A 21,178-nucleotide genomic window follows, 5' to 3' on the forward strand; every position below is an offset into this window, starting at 1 on the left:
ACAGTAAGTTCCCAGAGGGTCCCCTGAGGTCCCAGGCGAGTACCTCAGGTCCCTGAGGGCCTAGGCTGGGACCTCAGGTCCCAGAGGTGGACCTGAGGTCCAAGACGGCTAACTTCTTTCCCCGGAGGTTGGGGCGGCACAGTAAGGTCCCGGAGGGTCACCTGAGGTCCCAGGCGAGTACCTCAGGTCCCTGAGGGCCTAGGCTGGGACCTGAGGTCCGAGACGGTTACCTCAGGTCCCCGGAGGTTGGGGCGGCACAGTAAGGTTCCGGAGGGTCAACTGAGGTCCCAGGCGAGTACCTCAGGTCCCTGAGGGCCTAGGCCGGTACCTTAGGTCCCAGAGGGGTGCCTGAGGTCCCAGACGGGTACTTCGGTTCCCTGGCAGTTGGGGCGGCCTTCTTAGGTCCTAGAGGAGTATCTGGGGTTCCGGACGGGTACCTTAGGTCTTTGAAGACTCTGGCTGGTTCCAGAGGTACTAAACGTATACCAGAAGTCTCCCACAAACGATGCCACGCAAAAATATGTTGTGAAGTATTTTAAAGGTTTCTAAAGGGTTTTTGGGTTTTCATTAAATATCTCAGGACCACTTGCTCTTTTGGGACTTTAGACATCACTATCGAATTTCTCTCGTCGAGACCTTTTAAACTAGTATAAGGTTGATAGGGGTCTCAAGCCTAGGAAAGAAGATAGGCTAAGGGACCTCGAAACCGTATCAACCTTATACTCGTTTGAAAGGTCTCGACGAAAGAAATTCGATAGTGATGTCAAAAGTCCAAAAAGAGCAAGTGGTCCTGAGATATTTAATGAAAACCCAAAAACCCTTTAGAAACCTTTAAAATACTCCACAACATCTTTTTGCGTCGCATCGTTCGTGCAAGTCTTCTGGTATACACTTAGTACCTGTGGAACCAGCCAGAGACTTCAGAGACCTTAGGTAGCCCTCTGGAACCCCGGGGACACCTATGGAACCCGAGATACCAACCTGAGTTCTCAGGGACCTGAGGTACTCGCCTGGGACCCTGAGCTACTCGCCTCGGACCTCAGGGGACCTTCCGGAACCTTAATGTGCCGCCCCGATCTCCGGGGACCTGAGGTAGCCGTCTCGGACCTCAGGTCCACTTCTCGGACCTCAGGTACCGGCCTAGGCCCTTAGGGACCTGAGGGACCCGCCGGTGGCCTCGGGGATTCTATCTGGTACGTCCTGGTCTCGAACCCATCGTCGGGGAGCTGGTGGCGACATCCTGGGCCAGCCTGAGTCGTCCTTGATTGGACGTGACGCCGTCCTTGAATACTGGTCGTCGGTTTTCCAAGGACGACCCTTGAAAACAGCCATTTTCCGGAATATTTCAAGGATCGCGTGCTTGAATCGGTGTTCTGGTCCTTGAAACCGAGATTTTATCCTTGAAAACCTAATTTTGTCCTTGATTATCAAGGAAGCGGATTTACCGTGTGCCATGCCCGGCTGCCGGACGACTCGGGCATGGTAAAACATTTTGTCGGAACGTTATCGTCATCACCATCACCAGCACCATCACCATTACTTCTACATAAAGCGTCGTGCCGTGTTCTCCCGCTCAAAGAAACGCGTCTCTGCGTCACGTCTATTATTCGCCGTGGTCCCTCTTGTCGTACAAACAGAGTGTTTAATTTGGCGATAGCCAAACAAGGAGGCAACCGCAAAGCAAGCGCCACGCACTCGCTGCTTGTTTTTGCACCACAACGTGATTGTGCCGACGTGACGGCCGCACAATCAGCCGTTTCTCTCAGAGTTTGGCGAATCTTATTGCATCCAATAGTAGAGAGGACTGAAAGGACTTGCAAAACTTCGTTCTCTTGTTTCTGCGCACTTGGCGGGTTCTTCTCGTCATTATTACTCGTTGGTACTTTTATGCATGCACACTAAATCCTTATGCACTTTGCTGTGCATAAAACTTGCAGAATTTCATACAGCCATAATATTATGCACAATTTTATGCATAACTGTGTACAGTAGGTGCATAATTATGCACATTTTGTACAAAATGATGCATACTTTTTGCTGTATGAAATTCTGCAAGTTTATGCACAATAAAATGCATAAGGGTTTAGTGTTGTATATTTTGGAGCTCTTCTGCTTAGAAAGGGAATTCCATAGGTCTGTGCCGAAAAAATTGCTGGTGATGTGGCTGTCCCTAACGCGCCTTCTTTCTTTGTCTGTTCCAGGTGGGTGAGACGTGGCGGCTTCCAGAAGGTACCTGGAGCGGGTACTGATTGGCCCACAGGTGGCAGCACCGGCCAGTAGTAGTCGGCCGCCCGAGCCAGGCACTCATCCTGAAATGACGTCACGCCTCAAGGTCGACCGCGCGCGCGCGGCCGCGGCTCGCCGCCGGGTACCTGATGCGGCGGGTACCTGGGCTAGTACCTGGCGCGCTCGCTCGCTCGGCTATCTGCTGCCCATCTGTGAGCGGCGCCGCCAGGCCAGGCCGCCAGCGTGCGAGCGGACCAGTCCGTCTCCCCCCTTAACTCGATTCTGCAACCCCTCTGCGTGCGCCGCGCGTACTCCAGGAGGAGGAGGGAGAGCGCATTAAATAAATTATTTGAAGTCCAGGAGAGAGAATAAGTGGGAGAGCGAGATAAAGAGACGTAGATAGATGGACAGAGAGGGAGGGAGAAGGAGAGAGGTTGGTGCCTAATCCGCACGGGCGGCACTCCGCTGCTCTCCGGGCTAACTCTCAGGTCGACCTCATCGTTAAAGTGAGAGACTCGGTGGTGGACCTTCGCTCGCTCTGAGTGACTGGCGGGAAATAAACAATTGAGTCCGTGGCGTGGCGCGCTGGACCCCGGCGGGGAGGGGAGGGAGGACGGCCCCGCGAGACGTGTAGCATTTTCATGAAGGACGAAGGAGCCCAATCGGTCATGCTGGCGCCTTTATTAATTCGCCGATAGGGTTGCGAAATTACCGGTTACAATCAATGTTACCGTAAATTACGGTAAAATTGGTAATTTACCGGAAATTATGGAAAAAATTGAAAAATTCCATTTCTAGTAGAAAAATTGGCACTGTACTATTTGTTGGCGATTGAAATTAGTGTGTACTGCTTAAAATGTGGCGGAATAGCCGGTATTAGCTACATCTATTGGAATATTTGTGTTTTTTCATCTTGTTTTCATAAACATCAGTTGTATATAGAGTTACCAAAAGTACACCTATGAAAATCGTTATCTAAAGCTATGACTTTTAAACTTTAGAATAATGACACATTTGCTAACAGGTCTTCAGAAAGTGACTTCAAATGTAATAAAATGTCATATTTACTATTCCAAATGTGATTTTTGCTTCTGGAAAGTGAGTTTTGGACTCATTTTAAAGTGTCATCATTACCGTTTTTTTCCACGTTACCGAGCATTTGGTAAATTACCGTAAATTACCAATTTTTCCGGTAACGTTACCGGTAACATTACCAGCCGTCGCAACCCTATTCGCCGAGGCGTGATTGGGTGGGTGTGGCGGGGCGAGGCGGGGCGGGGGCGAATCATGGTGCCCAATTCGTGAGATTGATAGCTGAGCACACTGAAAAAAAAATACTGTGGTGCTAAGGACAGACGTGTTACTGTGGCTTGTCGTAGGTGGTTGACGTTAGACCAATGACAGAAGCCGGTAGAACAAGGACAGTATGTCGCTGCCCGAGACGCACGATGGTGCTTCCCCTGGCGGCAGGCAGTGCGTGGCTCCATGTTGTAAGATTGGCCAGCTTCCGAAGACGCCGCTAGATGGCATTCAACATTAGCTCTCGCTGATCATTTTCGTCGTGGTCTCCATTACTTGTCTTGCTCAGACATTCTACTTTTTGAAGCCTCTATATCGCGCGCTCATCCCTGTCGGGTAGGAGTGTACGTGTGGCTGAATTTTTGGCACTTTGTGACAGATCGTCGCCCACTGACAACATGTCAGAGAATGCCCAACTTGCGCTGGCTCCCGCCAATGCATCTTTTGATTGCCGCCATCAAAATTAAATGCTAATATTATTCTGGATCTCTGATACTAAATATTTAAAAAAAATATTACAAAACACTGTACTGAAATCAACGACACGTGCGAAAGCACGTCCGTATTTCAACTAACTACAAGAATGGCTCACCCCAAAGACACATGTCACTGCCGCAGTGACGTCCGGTCTAGAGACCCAACGACATAGCCCAAGAACAGGCTCCAAGAACGCATGTTCTTGAAGCCGATCCAAGAGCAAAATGTTCTTGGGGGTGTTACAGCTGTCCTTAGCACCACAGTATTTTTTTTTCAGTGCATAATGAAATTGGCCGACAAAAAAAAAAGCCGACGTAAAGTGTAAAGCAGTCGAGGCCGCTCAAGTGTCGAGTAAAGGCAGGGGAAACATTTTCTTACCGATTCTTTCAAACATAAACCTGCATACACCCAGTGATCACAACGACAAGTGTAGATTGGACATAGTTTTCCAATTGTGAGACGGTAAACTTATTGTGAGTAAAGTTTGTTGCGTTTCTGTGCAGTCCCTCGCGGTGTGGACTTGTGGCAGGTAGCTGGGTACTGCAACTGCATCTCTGGTACGATGCCGAAGATGATCCCTACTAGCTCTCCCCCCTCCCAAATCAGGAACTTCCCCCCCCCCCTCTCTTTTTCCAGCTTCCAATCACCTGCATCAACTTTCTCGCTCCCCAATATATTTACTGCGATAGCTAAATCATTTTCTCAAGTCACGCGCACGACCTTGGCGCGGCGGGGCGGTGGGCAGCGCGGGCGCAGGTTCAGAGGGCGCACCTCCTCGCGAACGTCTGGCAAGGTGGTCTTGTACGGGTCTCTGGTAGCGTCGCTAAACCACTTGGGAACACTGTAGTGAGATCACGATTCATCTTTTCGCGGCCGAGATTTTCTCGCGTTGCGAACACTGTTAAAAATTCTGTACCCAGAAACAGAATTCATACAGATCGTCCTGTACTTCCGAACTACGGCCAAAATCTGTTCGACTGGTATTTGACGGATAGACTCGACATTGCTTGAAAAGAACTTTTCTCCAGAATAAAGTACAGTGCAAACTACAGGATTACACCGTTTTCAAAATTACCAGTCCATTCTGTAGTTATTTACTGTTGTAATTTTTAACAGTGAACTAATAAGCTGAAACCGTACCATGGATTAGGATATCATCTCTGAGATTTATTTTAACTTTAGGAGTGCCAGCTCAAGCTCTTACACTGTCAATAATCTCAATTAAGTAATGTGTGATTCAAACTCCATTACTTTAAGGGTTAGAAACCTTGTGACACATAATATGGACAAAATCTGGACACACATAATAGTGGGTTGCACTGAGGAGGAAGTGTCGACCAATTATCCATGTCGATTCCAGATTAAAGAGAGCCTTCACGTTTAGACCTTTTGCTTTTGAGACGACCGTATCTGAGGGCTGACGTAACTGATGTTGGTGGATAGCGCAGTCTGTATGCTTTCCCACCCCCGCTGCAGGAGGGAGAGGAGACAGGAGACGAGAGGAGAGGTGTGGAGTGGACCGGCTCGGCCTTGTTTGGCTGGCGATGCGCCTCCCCTATAACGGCTGTTCGCCGTGTGTGTTCTGTTCGCACGTCGCGCGCTGGCTGCTGATGAGGATGTGCGCCGGCCGCCTGTGGACCGGCTGCGAAGCGAACGGTACATATTGGTCGATAGGAGCTATGGCTGTTGTTGTTGATGATGCTGTCGTCGTGTGAAGGCGTTCGATCGCACGCGGTGTGGTCAAGGAGGAAAGAAAGTGCAGTCGTTTGGAGAAGTGTCGTGGCGACAACTGTTAAACACACCGGTCTTTTTTTTTTCTCTGATTCATTCACGGGGAGCTCGGCGCCTGCGGGACGCAGGGTAGGCCACTCCGCAGTGCACGCGTGCACTGCAGGCAAGATGTTGCCTACCCATCAGGCGGTATGAGAGCTTAATGCTGCAGCTAATTTTTGCGGACTAAAAGTTGATATGACGCAAAGCACGCAATCGCCAGAAGTACGTGAGTGAATAGACTGGAATCCGCACTCCGCAGCTAGCGCTGCGCAGTAGCCGTGCTGGGGCTGTCCTGGAGCCGCCCTGGACCTGCGCTGGAGCCGCTGTGGAGCTTCTCTGGAGCTTCTCTGAAGCTTCTCTGGAGCTTCTCTGGAGCTTCTCTGGAGCTCCTCTGGAGCTTCTCTGGAGCTCCTCTGGAGCTTCTCTGGAGCTTCTCTGGAGCTTCTCTCTGGAGCTTCTCTGGAGCTTCTCTGGAGCTTCTCTGGAGCTCCTCTGGAGCTTCTATGGAGCTACTCTGGAGCTACTGTGGAGCCGCGATGGAGCTGAGCTAGAGTTTGCCGGAGTTGCTCTGGAGCTGCTCTGGAGCCTCTCTGGAGCCTCTCTGGAGCCTCTCTGGAGCCGTGCTGGAGCCTCTCTAGAGCCTCTCTGGAGCCGCGCTGGAGCCGCGCTGGAGCATTAGCATGGTAATGCCCCGCTGCGCGCGCTTTGGTCGGACTTTGGCTTGGCGCCCGGCCCTGCCCTGCCCTGCCGCGCCGCGGAAGCAGCCGGCGCTGAGCCGAGCAGGACACACTCGGGACACAAAGCTCGGCGCGAGGAAAAGCAGGGCAGTCTTAGCTACGCCTCGGCGCCACGCCGCGCGGGCGTGGCGGGGCGTGGCGGGGCAAGGCGTCGGGCGGGGTGCGCAGTAAAACCACTCGTCTGAACATCGCCCGCGTCCAGTCGCGCCGGTTCAAACAACAACACCCTGCCTTTTTTCTTTCCCCTGCTTCTCCGTACTTCATTTTCTTTTCCTTGTTCTTCCCTCTCGCGTCTCTTAGCGAGGTAACATAGCGGTGCCCGCCTCCTCACCTCACTTCCGCTGCGTTTTGCAAAGCAAGTGGCCGACACGGCCAGCCCCCCCGTCCTGCAGAGGCAGGAGGAGAGTTAGTGCCCTTTTTTTTTGCGCACCGCTCTTAGTCTTATTGCGTCCGTTAGCGGATGGGCGGAGCGGGGCGGGTGCCGAGCAGCGCAACAAACTACTGAACGAAATGCCGTAAACGCAGCGGCGGCAGGCGGCCCGCTCTGAATCTTCAGCCCCGCCGTCGGTCGGTCGGTCGGTCGCTCGCTGCGGGGTGCGTTGCCCAACGGCCAAGGCGGGCGAAGAAACTTGCTGGAGGTGTCAAAGAGTGCAAGCCGCGGCCGGGCACGAGTTTGAGTTACGAGTGTCACCCGCAGCCACACAACAACTGGGCGAGGCGTGACGTCGTGACCACGGGCGAAGAGATACGAATCACGGCAAGCGTTACATCATAATAGGATGTGCGAAATTCTCGATTGCAGGTATGAACAAACGTGAATGCCCGAATTTGACGCAGGAGCGTTTTGCAGTGTCGTATGCGCAGTTTATACATGTACCACATTCTCGTCAGATGAAATTACTTAACACGTGACATGTTCCACCCCTTGAACTCGGAGTGGAGAAAAATTTCGCACTTGGTCATAAATTGTTTGACAAGTGGCAAGGTGGTGGCAAAAGCTTTGTGATCAGGTCATACACATAGCGCCTGAGGGTGGGGCTTCAAACATGTAAAACATGCAGTCGTGTGTTGTGCACACACGACCATCACGCGTGTTACTTTTGTGTGGCGATCACCATTCACAACAGTCGTATCGTGATCGGAATGCCTCTCACTTTTATTGTAGAGCAGCCAGCCAGCGGGCGGACGGCGCTGCGGTTGATCGCTCCCCACCGTTCATTCATCCCAATGACACATTTCAAAAGGGGGCGGCGAGCGAAGCGGGCGGGGCGGGGCGGGGCGGGGCGCGGCGCGGGGCGGGGCGGTGGTACAGCGGAGGACCTGAAAGTGAAAGCACTGCAAGCGGGGCGGCGCGGCCCCCAGCCATTGTCTCTCTCTCCGGTAGTGTCCTGTCCTCCTGTCCGGCCCGGCCAACGAGTACCTCAACGAGTACCTCGCGCAGAACGAAACGGGGGCGCCCGGTCGGGCACCAGGGCACCATATCTCGCAACGCGCCCGTCTCCCTGATCAAACCACCGTCTCATACCGCCTCATCTTACTTGAGCGGCGGTGAACCGAAATTTTGTTCGGTCAGAGAGAGGGCACGTAAGGTACGGCACCGGTCAAACCGATCAAGTGCGATTCATCGGTGTTTTTTATTATGTATTGTCAAGATGCACGCCTTCTGCGCAAAGCCGTTCTGCGCTCAACATTTTGGTCACGATCAGTTCTGGATGGAAAATAAAACAAACACTTTGACATTTATGTTTCGGCGGCTTCCTACTCGTCTCCTTCCAAACACTCGCGTATGGCTGAGTAGCTTGTCCTCTTCATCGGAGTGATGTCACTCTCGCTCCTACCGTGCGGTCACCGCCGGTCGTAAAGTAAGGGGCGTACGGGCCGTACGATGCACCACCGGTGGCCAGGCGGGGCGGGCGGGGCTGCTTGACCGTTACGGGCAGAGCGTCTCGGGCGGCGCGCGCTCGCTATGCCTTATGGATGAGCGCGACAAGTTGCTCGGTCGTTTCCGACTAAATGTTTTCGATCCTCGGCGCGACTGCTGCTGACATGAGCGGGGAAGCGCGGCGCAGCAGGCCGGGGCACTGTGCGGCACACGCTGCGCACGGGCTGCAACTGGGCAAGGGCCGTCGACTGACTCTCATCATATCATCCCTCGTACGCATGAAGTTTAACACAAAAATGTGTTTATATACAAACACGTGGCTCTCATGCATATGCAAGCAACGACGGGATGGGGGATTGTAGTTGGCTCGGCGGGAATTACGTTACTTCCGTACTGTGGGACTGCAGAGTGTTCGTCAGCCTCCGTGTGGGAGCTTGGCTCGGCGACGACAACCGGATCTGGCCAAAATCAAAGGGGGGGGGTGCAAATTTTCGAGTTTGGTTTTGTGAACGCGAGGCGCGTACAAACAAACAAACAAACATGAATGTGGGGGGGTGCAAATTTTCGAGTTTGGTTTTGTGAACGCGAGGCGCGTGAGGTGAGGTGGGCGAAAGGAATCGAATAAGGAGAGAAGAAGTGCAGCTGCAGCAGCAGCGGGTCCGGGACCTGTCTGCAGATGCAGCAGCGGCGCGGCGGCGTGGTGGTGACTTTCACGTCCGCGCGCAGGCCGCCCCGTGCGGAGGTGTAGAATTTGGCGGGACGGGACAGGCCACGTACAGAATGCACGTGCAGCGTGCAGCAGCGGCAGCAGCAGCGCACGTAGAAAGTGAAGCAAGCCCCGCACCGCGCAGAGCAGCGCCGGGCAAGCAAAGCAAAGCGCTGCCGCTGTCCAGGAATACCAAGTTGCATTCACTTTCCGCGTCGTGTGTAATGGGATAGCCTGGGCGTGAGGCGGCCGCGCCTGCACGCTGCCGCACATCGTGAGTGACAATGAGGACCGCGACGACGGCGACGAGCAGCAGCGGATTCCGAAATACGAAAGTGAGAAAGCAGAGTGCGATGTAAAAACACCTGTTGCTGGAGACAAGTTGGGCCTCCCGAAAACAATTGTCACCACCTTCGCCTTTCACAAACATGTTTTTCTTTTTTTCTTTTAAACGTGCCGGTGACACTTTCATGTACGGGTGGGCCTAATCGCAGATCAGGAGGGCGGAGCAGCGGCCGCCCGGCTTGGCGGGCGAGGGCCATCTTTAAGCGCGACGAACCGCGAAGCGAACGGGGCGGGGCGGGAAAGTGTGACCATCCCGCGGGGCTCGGCGGGGAGGCTGGGGCGAGCAGGCTGGAGACGGCCGGACACAATCTGGTGCTCGCTAAGCCCGGCTTGGAGTTGGCGCGAGCACAAATGTGTGAAGCGGGTCAGGTCCAGGTCGGCGCGTCGGCGCGGCCAGACGCACACGCGCTGAAGGCAACAACAACAGCGTGATGAGCGCGCCTGGCCCGAGGTGTCGGGCGGGGCGGCGCCGGCCGTGGGCTGGGCTGCCATTAGAGCAAGTTTATTCTAATGACAGCCGCTCCATTGTCCCGGGTGGGTGAAAGCCCGCCGCGTAGTGTGAGGAGGCCGCCGTGTATGACGACTGTCTCTCTGCCGGCGGCCGGCTGGCTTGGCATGAGCGATGAGCGCCATAGGTCCGACGGGTCCGACACTCGTTGACACCTACAACTAGTCGCCCCGTGTGTGCTAGTATGGACCTTCGCCTCGCGCGGGTGGCATTTGTTCTGCTCCACCCGGATGCGGCCCGGCCGACTGAGAGCGTAGTGCGCTTGAGCAAAGTAATAAATCGCTGGTCAAACACAAACCGGGTCGGGCGGCCGGCCGCTGGCCGGGGGGCGATAGGCAGGCGAGGAGGAGGCGGCGGCCGGCCGAAGCGCAGCGCCGCCGCCCGCCCCGACTTCCTCCCCGATCCCGTATCGATTGGACCGCACCGTCCAGTTCCGGTGGCAGGCGGAAGGTAAACACCGCGGCGCCCGCCGCATTTCCGGTGGAATCTTAACCACTCCGGCCGAGTGTGAGAACGCGTCGTCGTGCACTGTACGGACCTACCACCGCCAGCGCGGCCACGGCGTGCACTCGGTGTCGCACGTCATGACGGAGGGGGGGGGGGGGCAGGGAGTCAGCTAAATGGAGAGCTGCGCGCGAATGGACACATGGGGGTACAAAATATCCTGGTGCCCTCAGTATGTGTTAGAGGCTATGGCAAAGAATTGGTTTATCCTTTTCGTAAAGAAAATACTTAAAAAACACTGTTTTTACTCGATTTTTTCACACCGATAAATCATAAGTGTGCAACTGCAAGTTGGATACTTGCAGGTGTGCAACCTCCTCGGTTGATCACCTTATATTGGACGCTCACTGTAGGAAAGAGTTGCACACTTTCAAGTGCACCCCTACTGAGTTAGACACTTAGTAAGTATTTAACTTGCAGTTGATAACTTACAAGTGTTAAGCAGTTGCACACTTAGTTTATTAGTGAACTAGTTGTTGTTTTACTAGATGCAAAAAGACTGGTATTTTTAGAACTTGATAGGAACAATTGTGTGCGTTCATTCATCCGGGACAAAAGGTGCAAATCGGATGGTGCCGGGAAGGTGGCCTAGCGGACCGTACAGCTATACTGTACCGCATGCCAGCCGCGCGGGCGGGTCACCTACCGCCACGGGGCTCCTCCTCGCTGCTCCCTGGCTCGCGTCACGGCCGGCGCGCTGGCGATAGATTTCGGAGGAAATTTGAAATGTTTTAGTACGCTCTGAGACCTTTGCAACGAGCCCGACAAACCTTTGCCTTTAATTTTTTTGAGGTCAGGCGTGCTTTTTGTCTTCATTGACTGTACTAGCTCCCGCACAGCCGCTCCCCGCCGCGCTACAGGCAGCCCCGTGCGCTTATCTGTGCCAACGCATCCTCCGCGGACGGCGCGAGGCCGCTGCAGCAGGCGAAAGCTTGAAAGGAAGATGAAGTGCAGTGGGTCTTATCCTAATTAGAACTCGCGGCCCGGCGCATGCGGTGCTTTATTGCCTCGGTAAACAACATCTTTCCCATTTTGTCGGTTGTGACCCGCCGCGGTGCTGGCGGTGGTGCCCGGCCCGCGGCGTGCCGCTTCCCACAGACTCGCCGCTGCCGCGAGTGTTCCCAGCCCCGCTGCTGCCGCACTGACCAGGCCAGCGGGACATTCATTTCGCCCGAAAATTGCTTTAGAAGCAGCAGAAGCAGAGCAGGGGGCAGAAAGGGGGGCTCAAAATTACCTTCTCCACACACACACACTCGCCTGAAGGCGACCAAAGGAAAGAGAAAGACGATTTGCTTAAAATTTTGCTCTTTTGGGATGCCTTCCCAGAGGGTGCTAAATTTGAGTGGCTTTCTTCGAAAAAGAAACAAACAAACAAACAAACAAACAAACAAACAAACAAACAAACATGAATGTAGAGTACCATCATCATAGTACTTAGTGCGAAGTGTGCATTGCTTTGACGTGCTCTTCTCCTGGTCGCAACGAGGGACTCCTTAGAGTAGCGGTGCGCGGTGCTGACGCGGTGAGGTGAGGTGAAAAAATAAACTAGGCGGGGTAAAAAAATATCCGCGGGTAGGACGGGCACGGGCAATGATGGCCGGTGGCGGTCCACGCCGCGCAGCCCATCCGCTCGGTGTCCAGGGCCGGCGTCCCTCTAACCCACTTACCTGAGCGCGACCGAGGGAAAGGGAGGCAAGGGCTCAAGTCTGATTGATTGGTCGTCAACTCATCACTTCGACGCCTCGCTGTTGCCCGGTGATGAGTCGCCGAGAGGTCTCGAGGTTGTCGGTCGCCGGCGTCGCTGCTGGGGAGGGAGGATCTCGTTACTGTACCCAGGCGGGCAGAACGGACGTCTTTGAAATGGGAGCATTGATATATTTGTCTTTTTTTTGTATTGCGATTTGTCTTCTTCGTATTTTTGTTGTGTGCCTTCTTCGGTTCGGACGATGGCGTGGCGAAACACAAAGTTGTGATTGCTATTGTACTACACCCCCCAGCGCACCTGTATGGACCGAGAGAGGTGTACACCTGCTGACTCACTCGCGGCGCCACCGCCTCGGCGCCCGGGTACCACTCCATCCACTGCAAAGCTCAGACAATAAACTTCTGGGAATACGGCTGCGCGGTTGTGAAGTGGCGAAGCGGGCGAAGCGGGCGAAGCGCTCTGCTGTGCTGCTCCTGACAGCGGGGCGGGGCGCTGCCTCGAGCCGTGCCGGGACACGGGGTAGGCACGGTCGGGGCGGAGGAGTGGGGTGGCCCCCGGCCACGTCACAATGGCAGGGAGACTCATCCTCCAGTGACCGTTTCAAGGTCTGACGGTCGTCCTGCTTGTGGGAGCGGCGGCGCGGCGGCGTGGTGTGTCGCGCGCCGCTCGCGCCTAAATTTAAACATTTCATCGCTGCCTGTTTCTGCGCGCCCGCCGGGCCGGGTGGGTCGCGCGCCCGCATCGCGTCCCACGAGACGGCATAATGATGTCGACGGAACGGCGGGCCGAGCCGAGCCGAGCGGGGCACCCACGTCTCGTTGCTTCCAATCTGCATCTCGGGGGGGGGCCTAACTAGTGCGTCTCACTCGACCGCTCCACTCCATACTCCTCTCTGGAATTCCTTTATTCGATGTATCCGACGCTCTCCCCACCACGACGCGCGCGGTTGGCTTTGCTGCTTGCGCGCCCAAATTCTAAAAAGGCATCCGAGGAGGAGACCTTGAAAACATTTGGGGTCCCTGGGGAGGCGTCGTGCAGCCAGGGTTACGTCGTGCTGCTGAACATTTTATGACAGCACACTGAAGAAGGTTTATATTCTTGGGTGCTGTAGCATGCACAAGTTTCTGATCTTCAGAAACGTTTACGTTATAGGTAATGCCTGTTGTGTTGTTCATTTCGCTGGCACTTGACAGTTTTTAGTCCAAACAGTGCAAGTTTAGTTTTATACTTTTTTATACAAAAGATCGAAATATGTCTAACCCAATCTATTTTGTTTGTCTCCAGGCTGAGCGGGACGACCTGGCAGCGGCGCGGAAGGAGCTGGAGAAGCGACTGGAGGGTCGCGACCAGGAGCTGCACGACAAGGAGGAGGAGCTGTTCCTCCAGCTGGAGCGTGTGGTGCGCCTGGAGGAGGACTGCGAGAAGGTGAGTCGGTCGGGGGGTCCTGGGAGAAACACCGCGCCAGGGCAAAGAGGACAAAGAAAAAGATCATGACCGCTCTGTTTTATGATGTCGTCCCAAATGGTGTTGACTTTTGCGAAAAGCGCGCGGCCCTGAAATGGCTAAAGTTTAAGCTTGTGTGGCCATTTCTCTGCGCCGCCGCCTCGCCTCTCGTGAAAGCGTGGCTCTTCGATTTTAGCACCCTTGAAAATGACCTCTTGATTGAGTGGGGGCGGGCGTCGTGTCGTGTCGCCGTGTACACTCGCCCGCAACAGGACGGCTACGACGGCGACGGTCTTGTTGAGCAGCTCGCCTAACTCGCCCCATCCCGTGCCGCCCGTGCCGTGCCGTCCCCCGCCCACCACGACCACTGTGACTGCGCCAGTTGTTATACGTGTTATACAATCTAAGAGATGATTGCAACCGATTGCAACACGGAACGGGCGGGGCCGCGTGGCGGCGGGGCGCGGTGACAAGCAGTGTCGTGCTGCGAGGCACACCTTTCCGCGGGAACTACAAACAACAACACGATGATTGTGGAAATGGCGCGCTTGTCTTGTCAAGCCAAGCCAACTTAGTTTGCGGCGAGTTGAGTGCGGATCGGAAGTGAGGGCGTGGCTCGGGCGTGGCGGGGTGGGGTGGGTTTGGAGCGGGGGCTGCGCGCGCGCCCCGCCCTGATCGTGACCATGCTGCAGTAACCTCAAAATGTCACCCTCGACTGTTTTGTGCGCCATGGCTGCACCCAGCCACGCCCCTTCTGCCTGCACTTACCCGATGGCTCGGCGCTAGCTGCTATGCAATCCTCACTGTGGTCCACTGTAAAAAAATATCTCTCCAAATGTAAAATTAATGTTTCGTAATTTACATCAAAAACGAAATTGAAATTTAACATTAGTATCGTAAACTCACGACGGCCCGAGGGGGCAATAACTCCCTTTTGATGTGTACACATTCCCGAAATTCTTGATTTCCAGTGATTCCCATCCGCTTACATTGATCCCTTAGGTTTTCTAGTGGCAGTAAACGCTTATTTCGGCTAATTTGTATCAGTTCCACTAGTTCCCATGAAGCTTGAAGCTTGCACAGCCATTTTCACAGTGTGCAGAGAGGGACAAAACGAAGGCCGCGGTATCCGCGGTTTGCGTTCTTCCTTTCTGCTTGCTGCTCAAAGCGGCCGCGAGCACTCTCCGTAGAAACTCCTCGACGTAGGAAACGGGGGTCGCTCTCGTTGCATTTCGCGGTCCCGAACGGCGGGGGCGGTGCGGGCGGCGCGCTGTCTGGTGCGCCCGCCAGCCAGATCGTTTTGCCTGCTTCTGGCAGCAGTCGTGTTGGGGCAGGCGGCTCGCGCTTGGCTTGGCCCGCACCCATGCGCCGGGCAGCTAGGCAACACATGCAGCTTGCGGGGGGTGGGGGGGCCGCCGGGTGGGGGGCAAGGCCGGCACCTCGGCCGGCACTCCACTCGGTGCTCCGCCCGCGGGGGCCGGCAGCCCACCGTACACCGTGTGTGCTCTGCGTGCGCCGTGCGGGTGGGCAGCTTATCGGACTCGCCGGGCCGGCGCGCCTGGTGGGCAGGCAGCTCATCGCACTCGGGAGAGGTGTGCGCGCCGCGCTACCCCTCCGGCTCGGCACCGCCCTGTCAGGCCCACCGACCCATCAGGGGGAGGGTCCCTATGCTGGGTGCTGGGGTGAGCAGGGTGGCTGCGTGTCGTGCGCCCCCCCCCCCCACTCCGAGTGAACAGGTGCCAGGTGTTGCAGGAGGGTCGAGGCTCAGTTCGTTTCCGGGCGTGATGGCTGTGCGGGGATTGCATGCCCGCCCAAGGTCGTGCCGGTCGGGACGACGGGGCTAGGGGTGGGCGGTATTCCAATATATTGGCACCAATACCAATATAGAAAAAATATTGGAGGACCAATATTGGAGTTTTGAAAGCTGCCAATATCAATATTCTGTATTGTATATTGGATCCAATATCCAATATTGGTATATTGGAACCAATATCTTATATTGGAATTTTGGAATCCCCTCCTTGGACGAGGGAGACTTGTCTTCGCTGGGTAGCAAGGCACCCCTTCCTGCCCACTCAGTAAGTTTTGAACTGTGGTTTAAAATTTCATAGCTGCTGGTTACTCGGCACACTTAATTCACTCGCATGGAAACTTGAACGATACCTTCACCGCCCAAAGGACATCCAAAGGCTTCATTCCCAATAAAAAATCTCCGACGACTGGGTACTAAATCACTAATATTATGGTAACTGACATGCACTGCTAGTGTGCACTTTTCACGAAAAAAAAAATAAGTCACCAATCCATATTTTCTGTAGATCTACGTTTTTAAGAAATTAATGGTTTCGCACTTCTGACTTCTGGTGAAATACTATTTTTCATTCAATATTGCTATATTTTAAATTTCCAATATTTCCAATATTCCAATATTTCCAATATTGCCAATATTGTCAATATCCAATACAGAATATTGATATTGCCCGGAATACCAATATAAAAATATATTGACTATTGGTTTTGGGAAAAAAATACCGCCCAGCCCTAGACGGGGCCGCCGGAAGGTTGGAGGGGCCGGGAGGGGCGGCTGGGTCCCACGGGGGCTGCCGTTGGGGGGTGGGGCCCGCGAGAGGGTTGATATCCGCGCGGCCGGCGCGACGGGGAGGAGGAGGCGAGCTTGCACAACTCGGCGCAACTCAAATCCCCCCCCCCCCCCTCCCGGGCGCCCCTGCCACACCCCACTAGCATCCCCAGCAACCCTATGCGACGCGGGCTCCTCCTCACTCACGGCTGTCCTTTCCCATCATGTTATCTGCTGTGCTGTCGGCTGCAAGCAGTTCCTGCCCTGCCCTCACGCTGCTCCTATCAGTGACCGTCCTTGTGGGACGCAGAGGGAATCAGATCAATAAGAACAGCCTTTTGTGCACGGGAGGAAAATTGTACAATACGAGGGGTGCCCAACTCGAAAAAATCGTGTACACCTGATTACCAAAAAGCGACGATTACCAAGGATTACCAGAGATTACCGAAGATTACCGAGGATTACCTATGATTACCAAGGGTTTCCGAAGATTACCATTGACAAAAGATTAACAAAGATTGCCATTGATTACCACAGATTACCAGTGATTACCAAAGATTACCAGTGATTACCAAAGATTACCAGTGATTCCCAAAGATTACCAGTGATTACCAGAAATTACCAGTGATTACCAAAGATTTCCAGGAATTTCCTTGCTGGATTACTAAGTGGTTACCAAAGATTAACTGGTGATTACCGACGATTACCTGTTGATTACCAACGATTACCTAATGATTACCATGGATTACCGGCGATTACTCTGGATTACCTGTGATTACCAAGGATTACCGGCGATTACCAAGGATTACCGGCGATTACCAAGGATTACCGGCGATTACCAAGGATTACTGGCGATTACCAAGGATTACTGGTGATTACCAATGATTACTGGTGATTACCAGGGATTACCTACTCTGTGTACACCTGATTACCTCAGTTGGGCACCCCTCGGTACAATATGAGCGAGGATACTTTTTAAGGTTTTTATTTATTTTTATTTCAAAATTGGTATAAAATAATGTGCACTATTCATACATATGGTACACCCACACACACACATGATTGCAGAGTTAGTAATATCGACACAACCACACCCTCTCTTCTTATCTTTAAACACAATATGTTAAGTACATAATGGCACAGTGACGTAGAACACACATTTTTGGCATTTACCGCGGTGAGGCAACATCTCTGCCCGGCCGTCGTCACTGCAAGGAACAGTTGTGGCAGCCCGTGGTGGCGGCCCCGGACCCGTGGTCCTCCCTCAGCCGGGTCGACTCCACGGCCCGCCCCGCGCCTCCCACCCCGGACGCCCCGACCACCGACACCGCCGACGCCATCCCCGTGCCGTTTGCCGTCAGGACCGCGTTCCGATACTTTGGCTCCAGGTTCTTCAGGTTCTCCGTCTCGTACCTATGCGGACAGTCACACGCGCAACGTCAGGTCAGGGATTTATCCAAAAAGATACCTTAATTGAAACCGAGTCGAACCCCTCCTTACCTGTTGAGGGAGCGGCGGAGCTCGTGGTCGCGGTCGTAGGGGAAGGCCCGCCCGCGGTTCCTGTCCTCCCACGTCGAGGAGGCTGTCTGCGAGGAGAAGGCCCTGCCGCTCTGCAGGTCGTACCGCGGGTCAGCCGAGGAGAAGGCCTTGGTGCACCAGGAGGAGGACGAGGACGACTTGTAGTCGCCCTTGGTCTCGGCCTTCGTCGACAGGGAGTACTTGGACTTGTCGTTTTTATCCTTGCTCCACGCCGTGTCCTTGGTGGCGGCGGAGGAGAAGAAGGAGTACTGCTTGGCCTTGGGGTCGTCCTTGGTTTTGGACCAGCCAGTTGAGGCCGTGTTAGAGGTCTTGTATTTGTCGTCCTTGTCTTTGGACCAGCCAGTTGAGGCCGTGTTGGAGGTCTTGTATTTGTCGTCCTTGCCCGTGTCTTTCGTAGAGTACTTGTCGTCCTTCCCAGAGTACTTGTTGTCCTTGCTCTGGGACTTTTCCTTTTCCCGCGCTGCGTTCTTCTCGTTGTCCCAACGCTCGACGCTCTTGTAGCTCGCCCGCCGCTCCAGCCCCGCGGTCCCCGTCGAGTACTTTGACTGGGACGAGTACTTGGTGGTTTCGGATGCCCCGCCTTTATTCACCGAGTACTTGGTCTCGGTCGAGTACTTGTCGGGCTTCGCCCCGGCGCCGCGCTGCGCCGAGTACTTGGTCTCGGTCGAGTACTTGTCCTGCTTGGCCGCGCCGCCGAGACCCTGCTGTGACGAGTACTTGCTCTCGGTACACTTGTCCTTGGTGCCTTGCGCGGACGAGTACTTGGACTCGGTCTTGCTCGTGTTGTTCTTGGTGCTTGCGCTGCTATTGCTGCCGAAAGCTCCGCCGCTCTTGGCGTCTTTGGGGTCGGCGCCGTATTTCTTCATGGCGGCCGACTAGCTGCAGGCGCCTGTGGGAAGAAGACGGGTGCTGGCGTCAGAAAGCGGACAGTAAACCAAACCAGTTCTATCAATAATAGTGAGAACAAAGAACGTTAAAAACGTTAAGCTCGCCCTGGGACGCGGTGAGGCACGCCTCCCACGCACTGGTGACTCCGCGCGATGACCGTATGCAGAGTGTCGCCCCTCGCGTCGCCACGAGGAGCCATTCATTGGATGAATTTGGCGGAGTCCCAAGACTTGTCCGACTTGTCCGGCCGATCGGCTCGACGGGCAGTCAGTCAGTGCGGGTGTCAGTGCGATGCCACGCGCCAGCGGACATGCCATGGACATGCCGTGGGCTTGTAGAGCTCTGCTGCGCCCGCTCACGCGCGTGCGCACCGACGACGGGGCGCACCTTCTGCCAAGCTTATCGACTGGATTAAAGTGGGGCTTTTGTTGATGGGAAAGAGCGCCAGTCGCGCTGTCAGGTCTCGTGGAGAGATTAACGAAATCTACGTGAAATGCAAGCGTTTTCGCTCAAAACGCGACTTTACGCTCGAAGTTATCTCGCGGGGCTGGCGCCACACCGGCGGAGGCTTGTCGCGTTCGGGTGTTGAAGGGGGGTAGGGTGGCGCCCACCTGCCCCACTCACCTACTTGTCGAGGCTCCCCGCGGCGGGGTGCGACGTGCTGCAGCGGTGCAGCGGCTGCGGCCTGCAGCAGAGCCTCCAGGGGCATGACACGGCGGGGCACAGCCCGGGCACAGCAGGCGCCGCGCGCACTGGGACACGGGCGACGCACAACTGGCTGGCCGTTGGGCCTCCCGCCTGCGCGCCCGGCCCGCCTCTCTCTACTATGCCTGCCTTTGCTCTGCTGGTTGCTCACTTCCGCCGGCGGCATCGCCCCCGCCCCGCCCCGCCACCGCTCGCGATACAAGCCACCAATAGCGAGGTGAGGCGCGGCGAAGGTGTCCCCGTGGGCATCCTTGGCGCGCCCCGCTGTGGCCTTCCCTGCTTCCCCCCCCCCCTCTCTCTCCTCCATTTTACACACACACACACACACACACATGTCAGTGTGTGTTTGCGGTGGGGCTTCCCTGTGCGTCCCCAAGCTACAGAGGATTAACGATCGAACGCCCCCCCCCCCACCTCCCCTCCTCATATTGTGGGTCACAGAGAACAACACAAGCGGCGGGCGCACTGCATGCTGACGAACAAAAGAAGCAATATCGCGATTTGTCTCGTCCAATAAACGCGAGCACCAGCGGCCGGTCGGTCTGGTCTCTCTTGGAGCGTGTCGAGGCGCTGGGCAAATCCTTTCCAGCGCGGGTGTTGTGTTACGCCTTGTGTCTCGTTTCACTTCATCCCCTGGGAACGGGTGGGCGGTGCGGTGGGGCCCGCGAGCCGCGTCCAGCTCCGGCCGCTGGTCGGGTCGGGCCGGGCCGGGCCTGCCCGGAACGTCCGCCGCCCGACCTACTGGACGCCCTGGACGCGTATATATCGCTGTCCTCGGCGGTGCGCGGACCTCCCCTCGGGCGCCGGCGGCGGCGTGGTGACGAAAGGCGCGACATGACGCGGCTGGTCAGCTGGTCCGCACTGCTCCGGCGATCAAAAGGCGATTAATCGAGATCAGTGGGACAGGTGTGGGTGCCGCCGCGGCGCACGTCAAGGACAGCGCGGCGCTGCCCGGCCGGACTACCGGACCCCCGGGGCGCGCCTTTGTCCCGCGCTGGACCACGACGCCGTCGTACGCCGCGCCGCCGGTCTTCCCCTCCCGGGGGCGCTGCTGCCGCCACTGCTGCCGCCACTACTGAGATTTTACTTATTTAGCGTCAGCAGCTGTTTTATTTACTTTTTTATCAGTCCTCTGCGACAGCTGGCGGACGACTTTTCTTTCTTTTTTGCGTCGTGCTTGTTTCTCTGCTGGCTGCTCCCTCTCCCCGCCCCACAGGGCGCTCAGCTCGGCGCCAGCAGTGAGTGCATCCTCGCGTCCTCCTCGCTGCGCCCGGCCGCCGCGCTTTCCGAATGTTGACCCAGTTATGCGTGTGTCCGTCCGTTTGGCCGGTCCGGATACGCCCCCCTCTGCACAACAGTCGCAGTCCCCCCGGGCCCCTGGGGCGACACATCGCACACGTGCTCGACCGTCCTTCGACATGTCCGCTCGGCTGACGTGTCCGGCTATTAAAAAGTATGAGTATGAGGAATTTGGCTTTGGTCCGTTTTTTTTATGACCGCTGCACCGGCATCGCCAGCGCCGCCAGCGCCGTCGTCGCTCTGGGGTCGGTTTATCTGGCGGCCGTTTCGCGCGATCGGTTTGACCGATACGCGACGCGGGAGTCGGATGCGCGGGTCGGGAATGATGGGCCGCGCGCCGCCGGCCGCGACTTCCTCGGCGGCGGCGAGAGGTCGGCGCGAGCCACTGACTCGAACATGCACCGCGGCCGCCGCGTCCCGTCCCGTGGCAACGACCCTAAAAGGTCCGCAGTCAGTTAGAGAGACCGTTTTGAACTTGCCGCTCATACCTCTGATTGGCCCGCGGTGTCATTCCCCCGGCGCCCGCGGGTCACCTGGCGCCAGCGCCGCGCGTGCCCCGCCCGC

General features: G+C 55.8%; 2 protein-coding genes across 8 annotated transcripts in view; one reads left to right on the forward strand and one right to left on the reverse strand.

The window, feature by feature from the left end:
* Positions 1 to 21,178, forward strand: part of LOC113215730 (uncharacterized) — a 112,784-nt gene that overhangs the window by 58,179 nt on the left and 33,427 nt on the right. The window contains exon 4 of the mRNA XM_052263810.1: positions 13,447 to 13,587. Coding sequence (XP_052119770.1) covers positions 13,447 to 13,587 — 141 coding nt within the window. The remainder of the gene's footprint in view (positions 1 to 13,446; positions 13,588 to 21,178) is intronic.
* LOC113215731 (uncharacterized) overlaps positions 17,153 to 21,178 on the reverse strand; it is a 32,418-nt gene continuing 28,392 nt past the window's right edge. Inside the window, exons 1-3 of one of the 7 annotated variants that reach the window (XM_026435400.2) lie at positions 19,239 to 19,451; positions 17,684 to 18,611; positions 17,153 to 17,596 (exon numbers count right to left, since the gene is read on the reverse strand). In XM_026435400.2, the coding sequence (XP_026291185.1) occupies positions 17,389 to 17,596; positions 17,684 to 18,588 (1,113 nt within the window). In that variant the 5' untranslated portion in view covers positions 18,589 to 18,611; positions 19,239 to 19,451 and the 3' untranslated portion in view covers positions 17,153 to 17,388. Of the gene's footprint in view, positions 17,597 to 17,683; positions 18,632 to 18,703; positions 19,171 to 19,234; positions 19,452 to 21,178 lie in introns of those variants that run through there. The other 6 variants (XM_026435397.2, XM_026435399.2, XM_052263816.1 and 3 more) reach the window with 6 other exon arrangements.

This window comes from Frankliniella occidentalis, unplaced genomic scaffold, assembly GCF_000697945.3.
Source record: "Frankliniella occidentalis isolate FOCC.00 unplaced genomic scaffold, Focc_3.1 Scaffold14, whole genome shotgun sequence".
NCBI classification, from domain to species: domain Eukaryota; kingdom Metazoa; phylum Arthropoda; class Insecta; order Thysanoptera; family Thripidae; genus Frankliniella; species Frankliniella occidentalis.